The 25,029-nt window shown below is 43.6% G+C and overlaps 1 protein-coding gene across 2 annotated transcripts in view; it reads right to left on the reverse strand.

The window, feature by feature from the left end:
* HEXB (hexosaminidase subunit beta) overlaps positions 1 to 23,703 on the reverse strand; it is a 69,345-nt gene extending 45,642 nt beyond the window's left edge. For both annotated transcript variants that reach the window (XM_088443747.1, XM_088443746.1), the window contains exons 1-7: positions 23,267 to 23,703; positions 21,468 to 21,619; positions 19,082 to 19,147; positions 13,796 to 13,842; positions 13,363 to 13,473; positions 11,382 to 11,483; positions 5,506 to 5,638 (exon numbers count right to left, since the gene is read on the reverse strand). In XM_088443747.1, coding sequence (XP_088299873.1) covers positions 5,506 to 5,638; positions 11,382 to 11,483; positions 13,363 to 13,473; positions 13,796 to 13,842; positions 19,082 to 19,147; positions 21,468 to 21,619; positions 23,267 to 23,550 — 895 coding nt within the window. In that variant the 5' untranslated portion in view covers positions 23,551 to 23,703. The remainder of the gene's footprint in view (positions 1 to 5,505; positions 5,639 to 11,381; positions 11,484 to 13,362; positions 13,474 to 13,795; positions 13,843 to 19,081; positions 19,148 to 21,467; positions 21,620 to 23,266) is intronic.
* Positions 23,704 to 25,029: the final 1,326 nt, after the last annotated feature.

Here is a 25,029-nt window from a genome sequence, read left to right on the forward strand (position 1 = left end):
TATCGGGGCATGGTCAGAGCTAGTAATCTGCCCAATAGTAGCTTCCGCCAAAAGATCTAAATGGGAGTGATCAATGCAAAAGTAATCTATGCGGGAATAAGACCTATGTGGAGAAGAGTAGAAGGTGTAATCCCTCTCTGCTGGATGTAGTAGTCTCCATGTATCTACTAGTTAGAAATCGTGTAAGATCAGCCTAAACTTCCTAGCCTCTTTAATGGAGGTGCGTGGAATCTCAGAGGAAGTATCAAGAGAAGGTTCCAAAGCCCAGTTAAAGTCGCCACCAATTACTCTGATCCCCTCCAATTGATCCTCTATTAATTCCAACGATTTACGCAAAAAAGCAGATTGACCCTGATTAGGTACATATAGATTGACAAGGGAAAATTTTTGGTCATCTATGGTAACTTTAACCAATAGTCCTCTACCGTTCCCAATAGGGACAGCTGAAACATTGGTAAGCTTCAGGTGTTTAGCAAACAAAATAGCTACTCCCCTAGCCTTGGCTTCAGAGAAATTATTAAAGTAACCCACCGGAAAGTATCGAGATCTAAGGGACGGGGCCATACCCTCTTTAAAGTGCGTCTCCTGAAGAAAAGCTATGTCTACCCTATCCAAATGCAATGTATGTAGAAGACTGGACCTTTTCTCAGGTATATTAAGTCCCTTTACATTATTAGAAAAAATAAGTAGTTTAGCCATAGTCAATATTTGAAAAAAGGAAAAGATACCAGTGTCGTTGGATGCCGTGGTTGTTTACCTGAATGTGTGTGGTGTCCGCCTGCAGGTAGAGAGGGAAGGGAGGGGTACGGGATGAGAAAAAAAAAAAAAAAAAAAAGAAAAAGACAAAGAAAAAGAAAAAAAGAGAAATGAAAGAAAAGAAGAAGGATAGACATGGAACAAACCATATCTAACAACATACATATTAACCTCATATTATATTGTAAATTAGAGATGAAGATAATAAAACAACATGACTCCCTAGAAAAGGCCATGGAAACACCTAGCGGGTCCATGGACAAATATATATATATATATATATATATATATACACACACACACACAACGGAGTTAGGGGGAATGGGAGGGACATAGTGAAATGACAACCAAACAGGTCCACATAAAATTGGGACCCATCTAACAAAATATTACATAAACAATGATTGCCTAAGTCAGCAAGATATTTTTGAGAATACGCAAACAATCAAAAGAGCTCCTATCCCAAAACAGAGTAGATATGCAAAATTTAGCAGAGCATAAATATCAATGAATAGCCATCCTCCTCAGCAGGGTATAGTATCTACTTGCAACCAGGATAAGGTAGAAAAAAAAAAAAAAAAAGCATAGAATTAGCAAATATGCCATTTATAACACTGCCAGTATAAAAAGGATATTCAAAACAGCATTAGAGACAATAATCAAGTAATATCCTCGCCCTCAGCCGCAGAGTTTCCTCCGGGTCTACGTCTGGAATTCCGGGTACGTTGCAAAGTCTCTTTGCGAGGCGGTTGGGGAACGTGCATATCTAAAGGGACTAGCCAATTAGGTACCGAGACAGCAGACAGATTGAGAGAGGAGCAAAACTGAGGCACCTAGTCGGGTTCCCTTAGTATATGAAGCCTCCCCTCATGCATAACTTGAATGCTCAGGGGAAATCCCCAACGAAATTTAATGTCTCGTCTGTGAAGTTCCTCTGTGAGCGGCCGGAGCAGGCGTCTCTGTTGGAGTGTGTTCCAGGATAGGTCTTGAAAAATCTGCACAGGGCACCCATTGAATTCAATTTCCGTTACTTGTCTAGCTTTTCTCAAAATCTCCTCTTTCACTATATAATAATGTAATCTGCAGATAATGTCTCTGGGCTTTTCAGAAGGCATACCTTTAGGGCGCAAAGCTCTATGTGCTCGGTCAAATTGGATTCTGGCGTCTGGGTCAGCATAAATATTTTAGTGAGGGCATCTTCAATACCAGACTGATTGATATCTTCAGTAATCCCACGTACCCGCAGGTTATTTCGTCGGCCCCTGTTGTCGACATCATCCAGACGTCTTTGCATTTCTATCAATACACGGGAGTGACGTGAAAGTAAACCATGGATATCCCCAAGTTGAGTGTCAACAGTCTCCCTGTGTTCCTCCAGCGAGACTACCCTCTCCGCCACTTGGTTAAGATCCGACCGAATAGAGGCGACATGCGTCTGGACTGTTTCCTGGATCCTCTTTACCAGTGATTGTAAATCTTGCTGAATGTCCTGTCTAGTCGGTAAGGACTTTAAATGTTGCAATATCTCACCTATATCGGAGGAACTGGCAGGAATGGATGATGTTAAATGTGGCGAGCGAGACTCCGGGGTAGAGCCGCCATCCGAACTCCCAGAAGCCATATGTGGAGAAATAGGTCCCGAGGAAACACCAGCGGCAGACGTAGAAACACCAAAAAGAGTATTAAATGCAGTATTAGATGAAGACTTAGCTGGAGTGACTGCGGGTCGTTTGGTTGTGCCCCATTTACCCATGAAGAAACATATTAGAAGAGATATACAGAGAAAGCAATATATAGACTTCTAGGCATAGCGTAGGTTGGGTGTCATAATTCACATTCCCCTCACCATTATGTAGCTATTTCATGGCAGCTGCTGTTGGGACATGGATTACTTCTTCAAGCATCCACAAGGTATGGGACAGCCACCCATCCAATTTCAGAAACTGTGCCAGTGGGGATTTAACTGTATCAGACCTCTATTTGGTTCCAGTCATCAGCACAGGACAAAGGCCAGAGCCAGCAGCAGACCTGGCAGGGTATCCACAGAGGCAGCTATGCAGGATGCAGGAATGGACGAGCAGAGCAAAATGGGAAGACAATGCCCTGTATAGATTTAGCCCGTCACCACTGAATCATCAGCACAGTCACATAAAGATGTAGTGGGTCTCAAAATGGCGCCTCCCGCGATTCGCGGCTCCGCTCAGCGACGCTTACCAGGTCTTCCAGGGGATATTAAGGCTGCCCCCTATGTCCCCAGTCGAGCAGTAGAAAGCTAAGACTCGGGGGGGGGGGGTCCTGTCGCGATATCCGGCGGCAGCCGCGATAGCGCCGAGCACCGGTGCGGCTACAGCTCAGAACTCAAGGCCACGGCTCCCGTACACCCCGCAGGCCGCGATGCGGCCACAGCCCCCGTCACACTCCCGCAATCCAGGAAAGAGGCCAACAGGATCCCACTGTAGATAGCAACTTAGGGCAGAGCAGATGGGGGATCAAAGGCTGTGGTAGCCGGGCCCAGATGAAGTTTAGCCGGGAGCTGATCCAAAGCACGTCCACCTCCCTTGGCAAGCAAGCCACGCCCCCCCAAGGATTGAGTTCTAATCAAACTGTATAGAGAGTTGAGGTTCAGTCCTAAGTGTAAATTTACTAAGAATTGTGTTTAGGCGAGTATGGCACGCAACCTTGTGTTTTTTGTTTTAATGGCCGGGGACATTACTGAACAGGAGAACCGACCTGCACCAAGAGGTAGGTGAGTATTTATTTTTATTAAGGCAAAGCTGGGATGCTACTGGAGAAGGGAACCAGAGGCCGGGGCAAGGAGAGTATATTATGTGTGTGTGATTTTATGTAATAAACTTTTACTGTCTACGGTATGTGTTTACTGTCATTATTTTAATATTTCTTTTACAGTGGGGGTACTTTAGCTGGCCGTCTGCTGGCACTTCTAGTTCTGCAAGTGCCAAAGGGTAGGCATGGGGGACCTGTAGTACCACTGTAAAAAAAACATTTTATTACCATTAACCCTGCGCCCACTGGCCAGTGTGCAGGAAAGAGCATCGGGCTTCAACCCAGAACTGTGGTGCTCAGGAGAGAGGGTTCCCTTTATTGGTGGGGAGCGGATCTCCACCTCCCCTGGGATCCCCCGCCTGGGCTGACTAGTTTGGGTTGTTAATGCTTCGGCCAGGGAATCTGGTGAAAGGGTCCCTTGGCTGCGGCATTACACCTCGGCTAGTTGAGCACGGTCCTGGTTTTAAGAGTATGGGAAATTGCACACCATTTTATTTCCATGTATTTTTAAATCCAGGACTGGCTTACAGAGCCCAGTGCTGGTTCATTAAATACTGGGGACCCCTACACATTTTGTCCCCCGTATTTTTTGAACCAGGACTGAATCAAAGAGCCCTGGGCTGGTTATGATTTTAAGGGGGACTCCACGCCTTTTTTAATTTTGAACCCTTTTTTTTTTAAAAAGAAAAAAAACACAACGTATCTCAATGATATGTGCAGGCTGCATGTTTGGGTGAGTTTGGCTGCGTCAGACACAGGGAACACAAGGAGAAACTCGATCACATACACACGCATCAAAAAAAACACAAATCAGCAAAGCACAATTCTTGGAAAATTTGGAGACGTTTGACAGCTGAAACCCTCAGTGTTCAGCGATCCTGCGAGTGTTTAAACTCAGGCAATCTTGGACCAGGCACAGTTCTTAGTAAATTTACCCCATGTTCTATCTACTGAAACAACCAACCTCCTACATCTGGGGTAATCAACATGTGGCATTCCAGCTGTTGTGGAGCTACACATCTCAGCATGCCCTGCCAGTTTTTGCAAGCCCCAATAGCAAAACTCTGGCAGGGAACACTGGCATGTGTAGTTTCACAGCAGCTGGAGGGCGGTATGTTGAATCCCCCTCCTGTACATGAAAGGCCTGATATATAGAGTATGCAGTTATAATGTGGATTCAGTTGTTGGACAGCTAGATGTAGAAGTCGGGATTGGTATTAAATACCACCGAACGGTTGAAATCCCGATGCTGGAAGACCGGCAGTGAAGATCCAGACAGTTAAGTATTTCTACTATTACTAACCAAACCCCCCCATCCTTAGGGGTGACTAACCCAACCTGTAAGTGCCTAAACCTAACCCCCCATTCCCCACAGCCTAAACCTATGTCTCCCAGGGGTGTGCCTAACCCTAACCTCCCCCCGGGGGTGCCTAACCCTAACCCCCCCCCTCCCCTTTCCCTAGCCTGACCCTAAGCCCCCTCCCCCGCAGCTGTCCGTGCCCGGCTTACCTTCGATCGGTATGCCAGGCGTCGGGTTCCCGGCGTAGGTAAAATGACAGGCAGCGGGATCTCGACTCCTGTCATTAGACCCCTTCCGGGATTGGATAGTCAGGAAGCAGGCGCTCAGCATTTCGACAGTCTGCTTTCTGACTGCATCCCGTAGAAGTCATAGCACAGTGGTTTTCACAGGTTGTTACATCAACCTGATAGTGCATCTTGAAACCATTCTAAGTCGTCATGCTGCAACCTACTCTCCAATACCATTAGAAGTCCAACAGTGCTGGGAAGGGGGTTCCAGGAGAACATTTAAAGAGGGTCAATTTTAATTTTTATTTATTTTTAAAAAAGGTGCGTTTTAAGCATCCACATAGCAATAAATTATCCAAAATTCACAAAAAAAAACCAAAACAAAAAATATTAGTAATAATGGTTTGTATAGGAAGCACCTATGTACCTAGCACTTACCTTTACCCCAGGAATTTACATGTCCTGGTGTATCAAACTCCGGTATAACTCTAATTCCTCTCAGACGAGCATATTCAATCACCAAAGTGACATCAACAGGACTGTACACATGTGTATATGGGTTATAAGCTCCCTGAAACAGTTAAAAAGACTTTAGTAAGTAATAGACACTCAAAACTATTACATTTTTGGAGCTCTATATAAAAGGGAGAAAGCAGACTTTAAAGTCAGTAGGATTTCCTTGTCCCCTAGTGAATTGGTATGATGTATATCTATGAAAACTGGTTCAGTTCAAAACAAATGGCTGCTTTCTTCGGGGTTATGCAACAGGTGTACTTAAACAATAAAAAGAAAATTTGACAAACTGTACCAAGATACTGAACTGTGTTTGTAAAGCTATGCACTGTAGGTCACCTATAAAGCTATGCTCACATGTAGTGCATCATGGCCTTAGTGCTTACAGTCTGATACGGAGCATCTTATCAATGTGACAGTGGGTTAGGCCAAGTTACTAAATATACAACAAACTATAGGCGTGTGGAAAGAGAGATCTAGCCTTTGGCAAAACAAACCTGAAGTACTCTTAACAAAACCGCCCATTGCTCAAAACACATCTACCCTAGATGATCGAATTAAAAACATAAGTATTTTGCAACCTTTGCTTTAGGTTTCCATGCCAGACTGCATTTGTTAAACGCAAAATCTATGGGTGCTATAGGATGGTGTAGTGGTTTGTGTGTGGTCCTATTGTATATAACACCAATTATCAGAGGCCTCTATGCTCTGGGTTTCTTTTGGAGGCCCTTGCTCTGTTTGTATTGTTTTATATTGTTACTTTTCAGTAAAGCAAAACCAGTAACCAATACAAATAAATACAATAAACAAAACACACGAGAATTGAGATACTGTACATGTGGATACTACATGGAGTAAAATCTTTTCTATAGAGAGTAGAACAGAAGAAGTGATCCCCCCCCCCCCCCCCCCAACCAATTTTACAGAAAGATTACTTAATGAACTAAAATTCATAAATGCCCCCTATACATTTATGAAATATAATTAAACGTAAAAGCACAGTAAATGTTCAATCTGTCGGCGATTATACAGTTTGAAAACCCCCCAAAATAAGGCTCTCCTCTCTAACAGCAACGTCGCCTGCAGCAGCATATATAAAATACATACCATACATCAAAGGAAGATTGGCATGCTAAAAACAGGAAACAAGTAGTAATACAAAATACCAAAACGTGTGACCAGGGGGGGGGTGCAGGAGTCTGGGTTTCAGTAAAGCAAAACAATGGAGACAGAACACCAAAATATTTATTTCTTCTTTATAATGTACTGATTGCTCTAAATTACGCTGTACCCTGCATTCACCACAACACTTTAACAAAGACCTTCTTATACATAAAGGAGTTTGAATCACTCCAACAGTGGGATGCTCAGCAGAGGGACACCAAAGTCATAGAGCACTGCATTATTGTTCTGTGCAGTGTGTAATGAGTCATGAAACAAAACAGAGGGTAGTCTAATCCGGGGGTGGCTACTAGTCAGAGGCAAAGAGCAAAAATATATCTGTAGTCAAATCAAAGAGCGGATAGCATGCACGCATCTAAGGCGTGTGTGCAAAAATGGGGAGTGGCCTAGCTGTTACAAGGCCACACCCTGTTTTTCTGCTCACGCCTGTGGTATGACATTTGCAGGAGCATGACCTTGTGTCACACCCCCATTTTTAGTCACGCTGGGGGCGAGCCCAGCACATTGAAAATAAATGAAAGAAAAAAGCCAGAGCAATATAGAAAACATTGAAAAACCTCACGTTACTCTGATACAAGCCAGATTCACATAAAATACATTTTGAAATGCAGAGCAACATAAAATTAAAAAAAATAAAGAAATAAAAAAGCAAGATTCACATAATACACACTTCAGCTCCTCCATGTGTGACTCCAGTCCCCTTCCGTGCCATTTCAGCCCACATTCATGTGTCATTGCAGCCCACCCCCCATGCCACTACAGTGGCCCCTCATGTGTCATTGCAGCCCTCCCCCCATGCCACTACAGTGGCCCCTCATGTGTCACTACATCCACTCCCCCCAGAGTTCTCAACAGCCCCACTCTGCCCCCATAAGAATGAAAGCAGGCATCATCCTCCCAGCTCTCAGACAGCACCCCCAATGGGTCTCAGGCAGTAGTGCACCTTATAACAAGAAGAGAATGCTCTTCCGCACAGAACCACAACTAGTACTTTTAAATTTGTCCTATCCCCTAATAAGTACAGTCAAAAATATTAGTACACTGGCAGTGGGGAGGTGCACCCAGGAACATGAATAAACATTCAAAAACACAAAATAGAAAGTGTTCCTATAGTGGGGCACTCACGGAACAAATTAATATTACATTGAATCTCATGATTAATATATATCTACTAACACAGGGCTTGACAAATTTTTCTAAAACTTAGGCACCAGGATGAAAGTGTAGGAGCCAGACCCCACCTGAGCACCTCAGCATTACTGAGCACCTACGCCTACGCCCCTGACAACCAACCCCCATGGCCACACCACTAACGGGGTGCCCCTGTAGTAATCCCCCCCCCTCTGCAGTGGCCCCAGTAGTAATCCCCCCCTTCTGCAGTGGCCCCAGTAGTAATTCCCCCCCTTCTGCAGTGGCCCCAGTAGTAATTCCCCCTTCTGCAGTGGCCCCAGTAGTAATTCCCCCTTCTGCAGTGGCCCCAGTAGTAGACCCCACTATGCATTTCCCCTAGTAGTCGCCCCCCCCCCCATAGTGCCCCCACACTAGCGGCCACCCCCACCTATGCAGTGTCCCTACAGTAGCGGCCATCCCCCCCTATGCAGTGCCCCTTTAAAAAAAATATTAAAAAAACATAAAATGCAACTTACCTGATCCCCGCTCCTACCGACGACTGCCGCTGTCCGATCCTCCTGGCCGCTCTGCACTATGGGAGAGACGTCATGACGTGACGTCTCTCCCAAACTGCTGTGGGGTGAGCCGGAAGGTAGAGCTCATGAGTGAGCTCCGGCCGGCTCACTCCGTGAACGACGCAGTAGCCAATGAGAGTCTGACAGACTCATTGGCTGCTATAACAAACACACAGCCGCCGCTGTCGGCTGTATGTTTGTTACTCTGTAGTGTGGACCGCTCTCGCGGTCTGCACTACAGGGCCCGGGGGTTGCTGAAAATCTGGTCGCCATGGCGGCCTGGCCCCCGGGTTTTGTCGAGCCCTGTACTAACAATTCATTAGCACTGATTAATATAAAATATAAAACCTTTAATGACTCCTTAAAATAGATTAGCGAAATATTTTTATTAAAGTCTATATTTTATTGTGAACATTAAAAACATTTTAAGAAATATTTTAGTGTCATCCACAGTATCAGATCTAGTCTTGTTTGTTAACTCATAACATAGTCATGTTATTCATAACTGCCGGGTGTCTGTAGAACAGGGAAATATATTTATGATTTGTAGTTGCAATTAATCTAATGTATCAAGAGTTTATTAACAGTCTCACCAATGCCGATAGCCCTTATTGATTGTATTATGGCCCTCAACACCAAGACCCAATATGGGGGTATTAGTAATCCATTAGCTATAATCTGTCTATTAATTGCTCATACACACCTACCACATAATTCTGATATGAACAATAGGGAATCGCTCTGTATCCCATAAATATACTATAGATCCAGATCACTTAGGAATTATTTCAAATCAGATATCAATTTGGAATTTGCTATACCAACTTGTAGATCATGGCAATTATAGTTGTCTCCTAATAACACATGCAGATGGTCTTGCTCTGAGGAATCATATCTATATTTGGATGTATTCCAATAGTCAATTAGGAATTACTACAAATCCCACTATAACCATACCGTATTATCAACCGAATTTGATTATAGTACATATAATTACTTGTTGGATCCTCAGTTGCTGATATTAGACAAAAAGTGTTTGCTGCTATATAAAGCAAGCAATTGTGATCATATTTGCAATACACAGTGCACTGTGACAAATATTGGATACACTACTGGCAAGTGGTAAGTGTACATACATTCTTGGGCAACCGGTTACTGATCTACATTGATCAGATGCTGAAGGATTTTATGCGCTAAACACCTCAGCAGCGCAGCATTAACTGGGTTAAAAAATACGCTGATAAATAATGCTGAATGCACCCGTTAGCCTAACAGTATTGGTTCTTCTCTATTATGCATAAATACGCTACTTTGTGCATATGCAAGATGTAACTATATTTTGTTCTTGACAGATTATTACTGATAGTCTGTCACAATAGGTGGAGGGCTGAATCCAGTGCAGAAGGGCACTGCTGATAATTCAATGGATACTGTTCATATCACTCATTTACAGTATGTCCATTATATAGATAATGAACAAGCATTATATGCTGTGTAGCCTTTGTTATCTGATGTGCACGTTACTTAAATAGAATTATAGCCACTAAATAATTTTCTTCTCATGAAATATTCGACTGTCAAGAAAAACTATTACACATCAGTATCAGCATTGATCCTGTCCCTTGCTAGTTATTCAGGCATAACTGGTGCACCAGCCGCATAAATAATTATGTTGCTAAGTGTACTGACACATTGTAACAATTATCCACATTGGTGTGCATAGCATGTGCTGGAGCCCAGACACCTGTTCACAAACACACAGTGCACACTAAGCAGCGTGCACCGCGTCTCCTGATGCGCGTTTCGCTAGCATGCCTAATCATATGTAATTGTGCCCCCTGTAGTTGTGCCCTTATGCAGTGCCCCCAGCCCAGTACTTACCTGGCCACGCTGGCTCCCGCTGCCTCCGATTGGTTCTAACTGGATCCAGCAGGTGTACAGGCTCCTCACATCATGAGTGATGTCAAAGTCACCTGTGCACTGCATCACTGGGAACGCTGGCCTCTAAAGCGATCAGATGCTTCTTTAGCCTCTGATCACTTTAGAGGCCAGCATTCAGTTGCAGTGGCCACCGCAGGGTTTGCTGTCTGTTAGGAGTAAGTTAGTATAAGAACTGCGGCTCGAGAGCCACAGGTTGGCCAGCCCTGGTCTAATCATTCTAGATGGATGGTAGTTGTAAGCGCACCCCCCATAGACAAATAACAGGCAGCTACAATTAAACATACTAAAAATTGAATAATGGCACATGGCGCACACCAATCACTTCTAAAACATATAAAAAAAAAAAACATCCCTGGAAGGAGGTTGTGGTGTATCCCGGGTTTTACAACTATCCATCAGCTTACTACAGGCTCTGTTGTGACCCGATTCTGGTATGAGGCCAACTTCACTAATGTTGGTGTTGTATATGTATGACTTTTTGAACCCAAATTATATACTATGGCCGTATGTTGTTTACATGTATTAAACTTTGAACAAAAAATATTTTCTTTGGAAATCTATGATTAAGTTTTTTTTTCATAAAAGGATATTTTTCTCTGTTATATATAGTATGAGATTGGGAAAACATTTTGTACTAAGGTCATCATTGTAGAAGTGTCTGCACTAGATTGTCCTTTTTCTCTCTCTCTCCTTACATGTGTTTGGAGTGTACTTTTGGTATCAATTTATGAACGTTTTTTAAGAAGACTCCTTATGCACCTGACTAGGAAAGATAAGTAAATTTTCTTTTATACCACTTTTCAAATAGGAGGCGCTCAGGTATAACTACTTCTATATTTGTTTTACACTTCTAAAACATGTTTCCCCTTCTATAATCACCAGTTGTATAGGGATGTTATGCTTTAGATGGGAGTGGCTGGTTTACTGAACATGGATACATCTGACACACTAGATAGTACCCACCTCCTAAAGCAATCAAACCACTTACTGTACCTTGTTGCTTAACTCAGGAAAGCGAATGCTCTGGAAGGGGAAAGATGGATCATCAACTATATGCCAGTGAAAAACATTCATCTTGTTAAAAGCCATTGCATCCTGGAAAAGAAAGTGATACTCCTTTTAGTAACCATGTCTCGCTGGATTTAGGATACTGCAAAAACTGATTCTAGAATTAATATTGCCATTTATCCTTTTTTTTTTTCTTTAAACCATTATTTACCATTAGTATTTTTGCTCCCAATACAGTAAATGAAATGTGATAAAAACGGGCAATTTTTTATTTAAAATGACATATCAGGAAAGTGAAAAAAAAAAAAAAAAAAAAAGGGGGAAGAGTGGTTCTATTGCACGATACACAGTTTTGTGCGAATAGTTCACACCTGTGAACACTTTTGGCCAAAACTTGGCTTTCCATGGCTAATTGAATCCAGCCTTAAATCTCAAAGTAACATGGACACCCTCACCCTAAATACAACGCTGTCCACAGTGGGAGACACCTCTTACCACACTACACTTTCTGGATCTACGCACACACAAAGTTACACACAATAACTACAAAGCCAATTAACGGGACCAAGGTGGTTAGCAAGCTCTCCCCTAAACACCTCCATGAGATACACTTCCTGCCAGAGGCCCCTAGTAGGAGGGAGTAAAGTACCCTGGGCACTGCTGACCACTGGTCATCAGCCTCTGTATGGATTAATTAATCTACAGTTCTTGTGGGACTATAGGTTAAAAAACACCTTGTGCAATGGTGTCTGCCCACGTACACTCAGAGCCTGTGGCAAGTGCCTCCTATATGTCCACCGCCCCATCTCTTCACCACCGAGATCCTGCTCCCTCCTGACACCTGAGCCACATGTCCATGGCAATTCTTCCTACGTAGCCACTATTCTGCAGAGTTGCTGAGTGACAACAGGGATGAGACCAGTGTATGCTAACAGTGGTCCCCTCATTTAATGCCGAAGCAAACTTTTTCAGTCCCCAATATATTGCAGCATCCTTTCCGCCTTATCACATTGCACTATACCCATCTACTGGGCTGTAGATCCATTTTGCAACTAATAATTTTTTTCCCAATAGACGCTAACTTATCCTCTTCAGTACCTATTGTAAAAATTGTTCTCAATTATGAGCTCCAGAGCGCTCGAAGTAGGAAAACTTTCATTTCAACAGCCCTATACATAGATGCAGTGCAACGAGATGAGGAGAGGGGAGGGCTGGGGATGCTGCAATATATCAGGGACTGTGTGCCAAGCAAACGTGTGCCCAGTTACTGCATTTAGGTTGGTCTTTTCTCGTGAGAAAATAAGCAGCCAAAGAAGAGTCACTTTTTTTTTTTTACCTAAAAAGCCCATTGCATTTAGGTGGAAACCTTCAGAATGAAACTTCTCCACTTTATCGCTCGAAAAGTTTGATACATCTCCCCTTAAATGAGGGGGACCCCTTTTTGACAAAATGGGGGAGATCTGGGCATTCAATCCCTCTTGTCTGTAGATACTTTTATATTGTGTGTACTATTTTAGTCATTGTCTGGTGATCACCAGACAAATAACTAAAAGGCCCATATCGTTTGAAAGTGGGGACTCCTCTCTTTCAAAGAAGGGTGCTCCCCCATATGTGCAGGCCTGTAAGGGGGAGATAGGGCACAAAATGCCCTCCCCTCCATCTATGGGAGAGATTCATTTGTCTGTAGCGCATGACGATATTGTCTGGTGTTCACAGCATTTCCCATTGGAAACCAGGTATCAATATGGGAGGTATGAAATGTCACTGACGGGTGTTATACACCTGTGATGCCCATGAGGGCTCTTCCATATTGACGATTACTTGATGTTCTCCACAGCGGTCTGAAAACTTGAGTGGAGTATAGGACAGAGGTGGCAATGAGTTGCTAAAAGCCTGTATGGTATGAGCATTCAGCATTAAGCTATGAGGAAAATTAATGCCAAATAGTAAGAGACCATCAACTCACCAAGTTTAGGAGAATGGTCTTTAAAGGTAGATAATGCCTGGATGTGTCCAGCAGGACCCCTCTGTGTGCAAACCTTGGAGCATCCGAAATCTGAGATTTGTTTATAACGAACTAGTAAAAAAACAGTTATGAAAACACAATTAGACATTGTAGGTCCCACAAGCCAAAGTCAGTCTAGCTCAAATTAAATATTGAAATATTCTCCATCTGAAATACACAGAAGCCCAATGTAAACACTCTACATAGACCTCAGGTTGTTCCTAAGTTCTAGCAATGCTTTGTTTCTTTATGAAACAAGCTCATCTCATATGATGCAATGGGCAATACTATTTAAAGAGGCAACTACTATATATAAAAGGTGAGAACCAGCAGCTTTAAGCTCACACAGAGTGACAGAGATAAGCAGATGTCTTTGTGTAATACTAATACTTACTGCCCCAATGCTATCCTCATAGACCAATTGGCTGAATGTTTCAAGACCTTTAAAATACACAAAAAAAAAACAAAATTTAGAATATTAAATCAGCAAACTGCTGAAAGGAGTGGTTAGTCAACAAAATGTATATTTGTTTGTATCAGAGTAACAGAAAATTCTGTAGTCAGATTGTTTATTTATTTATTTTTTTAAATATCTTTCATATTACGCACTGGGCCGGATTATAGGGAGAGCGACAGGGACGGTCATCCCAGGGCTCCCACACACTGTCCCTGGCCCCCTGATTAACCTTTTTTTTTTCTTTAACGGAGCCACAGCCCGCGATTAAGTCCCACCCACTCTGCATTTGACTCCGCCCCTGATGCTGGAACTAGAAGTGTACACACTAAATTTTATATATATATATATTATATATATACACACACACACATATATACATACACACACACACACACACACACACACACCATATGGCGGCATTCTTTGCAAGAAAGAATGAACCAGGCTCATTCTTTCTTTCTTGCATGGAATAATATATAAAATATATATATATATATATTCCACACCGGCGGCACTCAGGTACATAAAGGCGTCTCAACACAGGGGTATATACCCCTGTGTTGAGACGCCTTTATGTACCCGAGTGCCGCCGGTGTGGATGATACATTGGGACCTTCTCGAGTTGGTCTCTGACAGAGGGCACCAGGGCCTTTTTTGGTGTGTAGTGTTGGGAGTGCCACTCGATATGGAACATACATATATATATATAACTTTAATTGATAGGGGCCCCCACATGTTTGTTGCCGCCCAGGGGCCCCCACAGACCTTAATCTGGTCCTGATTACGTATCGCTTTATAGAGTATTTGTCATCCACATCAGACCTGACCCATTGGAGCTTACAGTCTAAATTCCTTAAAACCAATTTGATATTTTGTTAGAAAACAATTAATAGGTCTTTAGTATGTGGGAGGAATCTGGAGAAACCAACACAAACCTGGGAGAACATATAAATGCAACATAGATAAGGCCAGAGTCAGGAATCTAATTTAGTGTTCCTGCTAAGCTGTTTTAGAAGAGCACCGCGCCCTGCCATATTTCAATGCTAAGGTTGCCCTGCCCTTATAGTGGTACACTGCTGAATCAGCCTATAAAGATGCCGTCCAAACCCGCAGGCAATTAAACAACCACCGCCAGGTGAATTGATGCTGTCCACACTGCAGGGAGAACTTGGACGTAGCCCTGTACATCAGTGAGTGCTGGGCATGCCCCCACACTGATGTAAAGGGGTTTGTGTCTCAAGGACACACTGCCTTTCCCTGTGACGACACCCCATTTTCAGGGGGGGCGCAAAAGTGCACTATTGCCAGCCAGGCGCCCTGCCCCTCTAAAACGAACATAAACTCATGAACCATGTGAGGTGCAATGCTAGCAACTGTGCCTCCAAAATTAAACAGATTCATCTTCATTTTATTCATGAAAATGTGATGTGAATCTATTAAGACTTCAGTGCATTTCTGTAAATACAACAGATTACTGTACTGCCAGTAACGTGCTGCACACGGAACTGCTGCCTGGGTAGATATAAAATAGTAGCCACACATAAGCCACTAAACCATACAGTTCAGGGACAGGATAATTGTTCAGTTCAGCCTCCCGTGGGAGTCCAAATCCAGCCAGATTACTGTTAGTGCAGTTGGAGACTACACATGTAGAACTGCACAATAATGAATCAATAACTGGCATCACGTTCATCAGGCACCACACATCCTGCAATGCAAGACAGGGTATATTTTGAAAGCCAACACATATTTGGCATGTTTGGCCTCGATTTAAAGCAGCACTAATATTACATGAAGAGCCCGGCATGTAAGAATAGTGCCAGTTTACTTTGATAGTATTTCCTCTGCCTACTGGAGGTAGCGAGAAGTGTATAGAGGTGAATTACCCTCCCTTTCCCCTTCTGATTGACTATCCTAACACTCATGAAGGCAACAGAAGAACAAAAAGAAAAGACAACCTTGGAGACAGGAAAAGCCATTTACATTTATACACATCCAGGCAGTTAAAGGATAGGCAACATCTACCAGGCAGCGCTAGGGATTAGTGTTATTGTATTCAAATATAATATACTGAAATCACAGGAATAAGAATAACTGATGGTAGGAGCCGCCTGGCAGCACCTTTCTTGCATTGTTCCCCATATTACACCTGAGTGAGAAGGTGGGTGAGAAAGGCACAACAACTATCTTTGTGGTAAAAGCTTTACTCCCTGGGCTCATGTGACCAGGTAAGTAGAGAGGAACTTTGAGTCTGTGTGATTTTCAGCAGAGCGAGTGACTACTTCCTGGCTGGGATCTAGTCTGAGAGAAACGAATCTTTCAGCTGACAGGAAGTGCAAAGCTTCATTACTTTTATAGTACTAGCAAATATAATCATGTTCATTAAATAACCAAATAACGCAGGAAAGCACAGGATTCTGTATGGCCTACATGACCAATGGTTTTCCAAGTTGCATGACAGGCTCAGTTTAATTGTAGGTTGTTAAGGATTTACTGTACACTCATCCAGTCTTGGTATTGCAGTTTAATCAGATTACATATTTTTTTTATTTTATAATGTGCATATTAACTTATGTTAATGATTCATCTTTATGGATTGTGCTTGTTTACTGATATTTCTTCTGAGGTAAAAGTGTTTCTTTAACTTTTGAAGAAATGGGCATCATACTTTGGCCGAGAAACAAGTCAGTTGATATTCACCATATCATCTGGCAAAGGACATTGGGCAATCTCTATTTACTGAAATAGCCTCGCTGTCACTACCTGCTGTCGCTGCCACATAAGACGCGAACTGACGGGATTTTCCGTTCACCGGCTGCACACAGACACCATGATCTGTAGCCAGTGAAATACCCTGTGGTGTCTAGACAGAGGGAAAAAAGACAGTCAATAACTTGCCAGGCGGCGTATATCGGTGTGCGCTCAGGAGCTCCGTAACAGATGAGCTGCTGAATATCCCCATGCCAGGACAGTCATCCCCGGATGTCTCTATAGCGGTGGGTGGTTTATTGGTTTGTAGTCACCATAGACACATGATGCTTCTTTGTTGCAAATCAGCAATTTTAGCAGCCGGTATTCCACCATCTATATTGCGAGACCCTCCACTCAAAGGTACACTGTAGCAATAATCATTATTTGGGTTCTGGATAACAGATTGGTCATCAGTATGTGGGAAATCGATTCAGAGGTCCATCATAGATGGTGGCATCACATTTTATTGACATTTCTTTTTGTAGGTGATCTGATTAATATAAACTTTTTTAGATCTCTAGATTTGCGCACATCCTTTTAATATTGTTAATTAATGTATTAGGCTTATTGTTTTATTACTTTCAGATACAGATACATTGTATATTAGAAATATATTTAAGGGATGTAGTCAGGAAGACGATGGTCTAAATCCAGACCGCCGGCTTCCCGACTGTCAAATCCCGGCAAGGTACTAAAGACAGGCGTCGAAAACTCGACGTCTGTAATTAGATCTACGCCTGAAAACAGACGCCCGGCATACCAAATGAAGGTAAGCCAGGCCAGGACAGCCGCGGGGGGAGGGTTAGGTTTTAGGGGTCCCAGGGGGGGTTAGGGTTAGACACCCCCTAAGGGATGGTTAGGATAGGGTTACCAGTACTTACCTGTTTTAGCGTTCGGGATTTTTACCTCTACCGGGCTTCCGCTTCCGGGATTTGAACCGCCGGCCAGGCGGCGGTAATACCCACTACACCCATATTTAATGCAAACTACACATTTGCGCCCATTTCTTTTTTCTGGTTATTGGAACTACTGTCCTGGCTGTAGTCCAATAATACATTTCTACAAATAATGTATCTTCAACGAGACCTGTTAAACGTGGTCTGTTAATTAATGCTAGTTTTTTTTCAGAAAAAAAATAAAAAATATGCACCTTTATTACACATAATCAGATGGAATAAGGCAATGGGCCCTCTTGTCAGGGTCAGCGCTACCATTGCTATGCGTTCGGCATCCCGGCAGTCTGGATGCCAACACTTACCTTACCGGCACCTGAATACAGATGTCGGCCAGAATCCCGGCGCCAGCATCCCAGAGAGGTTAGGTTTAGGCACTAGGGGGGTAGGGTTAGCATACCAACCATCAAGTGTCGGTATGTTAAGCCAGAATCCAGACGCCTGGATCCCGTCTGTAGGTATTACATACTGATTCCTTAACATTAAGCCAGCTGCCTAGGGCATTGCCCCCCCGGAGCACGCCACTCAGGATGCTCAGCAAAAAACTTAGGAATGTCTTTGAAAAACAGACAACTTTATGTTACTTAACGATGATGGGGGCACAAGCAGATTATATAAGCAACAGCTGTCGCCACACTTTTCCCCCTGCTGCAATGCTGGCCACAACTTCTGACAAGTCCAACTCTACTCCCTGCCAGACATATATAAAAGCAGCTCCACCTCCCCTTAGACGAGAAGGCTGGTTGAACCTGAATCTTATGTTAATGATAGTTCCCACTGCATGGTAAGTAAAGTGCGCTCAATGCATACTGCATCTACCTTTTGTTATCGCCCTATAAAAAAGGCAACCCTATTTATCAGTTACATGGTTACTCCTCCGGGCTGTTTCCTCCACTGTTTCCTGTAGCTCTTCCTATCTATGTGCCCTCCTCTTACTAATCTACTCTCGTTGGATGGATGGCAGGTCTGTTTGCTGCTGCTGCTCTCGCTCTCTGCAGGTCAGGAAAGAAAAAATAGCAGGCAGAACCATTAAGTTAATTTGTGTGTAGGGAGTGTAAGGTAACGTTAGGTCTTTACTGTGTGCACTGGGTTATTTAGCCGTAGGAAAGGTAAGGGCTAAGGACAGGGGGGAGGCTTAGGAAGGAGAATCACCACCTTATATCAGTGGCAAATTGCAGCAGATTTCAGCAAATGTATCTCCAACAATTTTACATAATGAAAATGATCACTGAGCAATTCTTAGGGGAACATCAGAAATATTTGTGGGAAAACACTCATTTAGGATTACATTTTTTCTTAGGACGCCGGGAAATCTTGCACTGACCCTGCCACTAGTGACTGTCTTTCATGCCTAAATTAGAATCATAAATCTGTTGTTAGGCACAGCCAGTAAAGATTAATAGTGAACAAGAGTTCAGTATTACACCCGCTACACTTCCTTCTCAACAGCAGCAACTCCAAAGTGCAAAGCAGGTGACTAGAAGAAATCAGACTGCAGCTGCTTATAACAATAGCTTACCTCTCAGAGCACCCCAGACTTGACTAGCTTGTAGAACAGCTACATCGTCATCAACTGTCAATTTGTCTACAATGGACACAAGAAAAAAATTCTCACCAGATCTGTTTAGATTCAAATGGGGAAATGTAATAGGTTGTTATATGCAGGCAAAGATGAGAACCTGGCGAGCCTGGCTGATGTTTTAAAGTGGCACTACTTTAAAACAGCAAAACCAGGCTGGCTTTTGCTTTTAAATGATTGCCCCTTTAAAACATCTGCCAGACTCACTGGGATCTTGCCGATGCTTTTACATTTCCCTTTAGCTGTGGTGTTACAGCAGGCCACACATTTGCATTGAATAACTGGGGAAATATTACTAAGACATGACAATACTTCATTAAAGTGCAAGTTATTTCAGAAAGGTTTATTTTCATATTTAAAAATGCAATACCACCGAAGACATTATTCCTAAAGTGGTGCCTAGTAAAATTTCCTGGGCCACATGTAATAGGGTGAGAGTTTAGAAAATGTGAAAGTTTAGCAGTAAACTCACTTTTTAAACTCGGCCAATGTAATAGAGTCCGAGAACATGCAAACTCACATGTTTTTAGACTCAAAAAAAAAGCTCACAAATTAAACTCTCATCCAGATGTTTTCCCATTTTGAAGATAAAACTCGACCAATGTGAGTTTACTGCTAAACGCTCACATTTTATAAACTATCACCCTATGGGGAAGATGTATTAAGCTCTGGAAAGTGATAAATTACCAACCACTTAGCTCCTAACTGTCATTTTTCAAACACAACCTGTAAAGGTGCTCACACGCAGCGATATTTTACACGATCTGTCCGATTCATTGGAAACACAGATCGTGTAAAATATGGCCAAATCGTGAGGAAATCGTGAGCCCCCACTCACGAAGCGCGTCCCCGCTGGTTGCACATCGCATCTTCAGATCTGCCATGCAGTAGGGTAAATCTGACATTCTAGGACACACTGCACTGTGAAAGTCTGGATGCAGGAGAGATCGTTTGAAGATTGGACACCAAATCATGTGGCGATCGTGTGCAGAGCTGCCGGGGAGAGTTTCAAGGGAAATCGGCTGATCGTGGGCAGATCGGTATGTGTGTGGGCACCTTAACATGACAGTTAGGAGCAGAGTGACTGGTAGTTTATGAGTCTAAAGGCTCATACACACTAGAAGATAAAGTGAATGATATGGACTATTATGATATAGTTATCGTTTATAGCGTTCAGTATCGTCCAGTGTGTACGCACGATGTCTGCCATCCTCTGACCTTGCAGGACAATCTGACGCCATCGTCAGATTCTGCAAGTTCGGGGATGTGGCAGGGTGAAGTCACTGAACGATAACGATGTGTATGTCCAATGCCGTTCCAGGTATTGAGCCCGGGAGTTCAAGGGATAACACTTAACGATATGCTCCATGAGCAAGTGTGTATGAGCCTTAATTTGTCACTTTCCAGAGATTAGTACATCTCCCCCCTAATACATTTGGCCCTGTAAATCCCAATTTCCAGTTAGTGCTGTAAGAAGATCAGAGGAGCCCAGGGGTTTTGGATTTGGCAGGGGGGGGGGGGGTAATAAGTATCCCCCGTATGTATTAAGGAGGGGCCACAGCAAATATCTCCAATATCTGCTGTGATCCCTCTATTACCGCTGACAGCCGCATCCCCATAGGTTTCTATGTGGGATAAGATACTGCCAAATTTACCAATATCCGGAATGTGATGGATTCCAGATATTGGCCCCTGCAGCTGAAGATGGCGTTAGCCAATGTAGCCTAAGTGGCACACCGTGCACTATTAGCCGGCGGAGGTAACCCTCCCCAGCTATGGTGGATGTTCATGTTCAGACCACGGGACTGAACATGCGCAGCACCCCCTGCACCGGCCGGCTGCTATTCGGAGACATCGCAAGGACGAGCTCTTTTTGGAGCCCGTGTCCCTGTATGTCCCGGTTGATACATCCAGCCGATAGTATCGCCTTTTGCAATGCGATCATGGGCGTTACTGGCATGCCCTGATCGTATTGCAAAAGCGAACATTGATAAATGGGCCCCCTAGTCTCCTCTTGAATATTACAGAAAATCGGCTACATTTTATAACTCCAGGCTGACAGATGGAAACAAAAAATATAAACACAACACAAACACAATAGACTGTGTGTATGTAACACAAGAGAGTAATGAAAACGTGGCCTCCATTAAAGTGAATGGACCACCAACCATTCACAAACACGTGTAAAAAAAAAAAAAAAAAAAAAATTGTGCTACCTGTCACAGAAATCAGGAATACAAATGCACATATACACTCTTTATTCGTTTGTGTTACCCTGAAGAGGAAATCTATAGATCATTCATAACGTATGAACTCAGACACTTACACGACTCATCTGATTCGATGCTGGGATAGTTATAGCACTCATTCTCTTTAGAGGTGAGGATAACCTGCAGCTGGGTCAGGCGCCCTCCAGAAAACATTTCTCTAGCAGTAACATCTTTATTTGGAGAATATCCAAATATATATTCGTAGTATCTGTAAAGGAAAACTAAAAGTTTACTAGGTCTCTGCGTTTAAAACCTTTCACATAACATAATAAAAACATTGTCTAATATGAAGTCATTTTTAAAAGCTGAACTATAAAATAAATAACCCTGGAGGAGTCTGGCATGTAGCAGAATAGCAGAAATGGAAAGCAATAAATGGAAGACCTAAGAGGCGTGATTCAGCGCAGGCAACAAAAAGTTACAGGAAACATCAATATTATTTGCTCCAGCACTATATAAACACTATTTAATGGAAGCTGCTGAGATCAAGTTTATAACGCACTCTCCCCATTTACAGTCTTGATATCTATTCAAACTTTAGCCAGAGCACATAAAGTGACAATGCCAATGATTTTGATGCATAAACCATGACCAGGGAGTGGTCCATTTAGGGTCCATACATATTCCTATGGTGGTTTTATCTAAACAGTTAGTATAAAGAAATCTGCTTTTCTTATTTCATGGTTTTTTAAATTGACACACACAGATTAATAAACTAAAGAATCAAAGAGAATGAAAGTCATTATTCTGATCAAACCCACATTTCTTTGTAATAGGCTAATAGCCAGCATTAAATATGCACTATGAACAGCTTGCTGAGAACGTCTGCTTTACAGGGGCAGCAATGAGTGATATAACTACAGTATGGCTGGTATACAGCAGTACCAGGGCTCAGCACCTGATACACCAATATATAGGGGTGGCAGGACTAGAATGAGGATGGGGGAGATGTGAGATTTCCAGAGTCCCAGTAATGACAGCGCAGCTGGTTCCCAAGGCACCAGGACTCAGTGTGGAGGATGGGGAGGGGGGGGGGGGCAGATGTACTAAGCTCTAGAAAGTGAAAATTTGGAAAGTGATAAAGTACTAACCAATCAGCTCCTGAAAATTTTCAAACACAGCCTGTGACATGACAGTTAGGAACTGAGTGGCTGTCAGTTTATCACTTTCCAGAGCTTAGTACATCTCCTCCGAGCAGAGTTTTCCAGGGCACAGGTGGAATACTGTTTACCAGGACACAACGCAGGTAATATAAGGGGCACAGTAATGACAGTGTGGCTGGTACACAGGACAGTGCGGGTGATATATGGGACACAGCAATAACACTGGGCTGGTACACAGGGCAGGTGAAATATGGGGCACAGAAATGACAGTGTGGCTGGTACCATTCACACAGGGCTCGGTGTGGGTGATATAAGGGACACAGCAATAACACTGGGCTGGTACACAGTGTGGCTAGCACACAGGGCTCGGGGCGGGTGATATATGGGGCACAGTAATGACAGTGCTGCTAGTACACAGGGCTCGGGGTGGGTGACATATAGGGCACAGTGTTGCTGGTACACAGGGCTCGGGGTGGGTGACATAGGGCACAGTGTAGCTGGTACACAGGGCTCGGGGTGGGTGACATATAGGGCACAGTGTAGCTGGTGCTCGGGGCGGGTGACATATAGGGCACAGTGTAGCTGGTACACAGGGCTCGGGGCGGGTGATATATGGGGCACAGTAATGACAGTGCTGCTAGTACACAGGGCTCGGGGTGGGTGACATATAGGGCACAGTGTAGCTGGTACACAGGGCTCGGGGTGGGTGATATACAGGGCACAGCTGAGGAGTCATCCTGGCTCATGCTCACCTGCGAAAGGCGTCCTGCAGAACCACGCACATCGGCCCTGCTGTGGAGCCCGGACCGTGGACGATGCTGAACTCTCCTCGCGAAATGTAGAGGACATCGGGGTACAGCTGCAGCTGCTGGGGCAGCGGCCACAGGGAACCAAAAGGCGATTGCTCAGTATCGTGCAAAGGCGGCACATTCTCCTCCACTTCCTGGGACAGCCTGTACCCCCGACAAGGAGCGGGCGGCAGAAGGCAGAGAGCGGAAAGAAGCAGCAGCATAGCTGACACAGAGACCGACATCATAGCGTCCTGCTGCCCGTCCTGCTACTGCTACTACTGGGAGTCTTATACTACTGACAGTCTGTCTGACACCGGTCTCATATCACGGGACAACGCGGTCATGTGATACTTCGCCATAGGCCGCCGCCCTTCACGTGACAGGCTGTATGAGGATAGGACATGCTCCTCCTTCCCGGTTGAGTAGAAGCTGCAACATATCAGCCGGACTATCGCTCCTGGGGTGGAAAATGGGCGTGACATGTATTGTGTGGGCGTGCTAGGCCCATTGCAGGCGTGGTAGGTTACATGTGGGCGTAGCATACATCGTGTGGGCGTGGCATGCATCATGTGGGCGTGATTTGACACTGTCAATTACAGCTGTTATTATTAGAGCAGTGATGACATACAGGGGTTTTATGCATCAAGTAGTGAAAAGCGTGGAGAAGTTGCCCATAGCAACCAATCAGCTCCTACCTAATATATTATAGACTGTACTTGATAAATGCTACTTCAAAGCTGATTGGTTGCTATGGGCAACTTCTCCGCTGGTCCACTTCTCCACGCTTTTCACTACTTTATACATAAACCCCATAGGGGAGATCTATTATAGTGGCACAGTGACGATCATAGCGCTTCTTGCTGGAATCCAGTGTAAGTGCTGGAATCCGGTATGGGTGCAGTGTGGACAATTGCAGTCTCCAAGAACGGGACCAAGGTAATCCGCTTGTCTCCATGGCACAAGTGCAGTATTAGATAACCGCCAATGGTAACCAGAGACACCGGATTCCAGCACGGTTTTTCGACTACTCACTGATCTCCGAGGACACTCGGATTGATCTGGTGTACTTCCTCACAGTTGTCTGCCATTATATGCGCTCCATCCACAGCGCAGACCTCACCAGTCCGTGATGAATACCGGGGACACACGGCATTATTATTACTCCAAGAATTATTCATCTAACCGGGAGTTGATCCTTGCATATCATCTACGAGACCTTATACATACCTATTAAAGTGTGTGCCTATTTGGGTAACCATTTAGGTTTGTCCACGTCACTGTGAGTATATACTCACCATCTTTATATACTACCCGTGGGAACATTCAGTGTGCTAACTGAGGAATTGTGCCCTAAAAGGGAATATATTTAAAACCTCCAACTGACTATGTTGTGCCAAGAAGGCATATTATCTGTTTAAAATACCCTTATTCAATTGCCTTGTTGTATATTTACACAGCGGGTAACATTCAGTGTGCTAATTGAGGATTTGTGCTCACCTTTGAATCTCCAACAGAATCTGTTGTGCTAAGGAAGCCCATCACCTATTCATAAGGAATTCAATCATCCCCTTTTTTTAGTTACCAGCTGGTTTTTCTTTTCTAGGAAACGATACATTGTTTCCGACCATGGTTTTATTTTGATACTGTATATTTCTCCCATTTGATTCACTTTTTCATTTGTTCCTACTACTATACACGTGTAGATCTTTTTTATATACCCACCC

This window comes from Taudactylus pleione, unplaced genomic scaffold (assembly GCF_031769625.1).
Source record: "Taudactylus pleione unplaced genomic scaffold, aTauple2 ptg000333l, whole genome shotgun sequence".
NCBI lineage: Eukaryota > Metazoa > Chordata > Amphibia > Anura > Myobatrachidae > Taudactylus > Taudactylus pleione.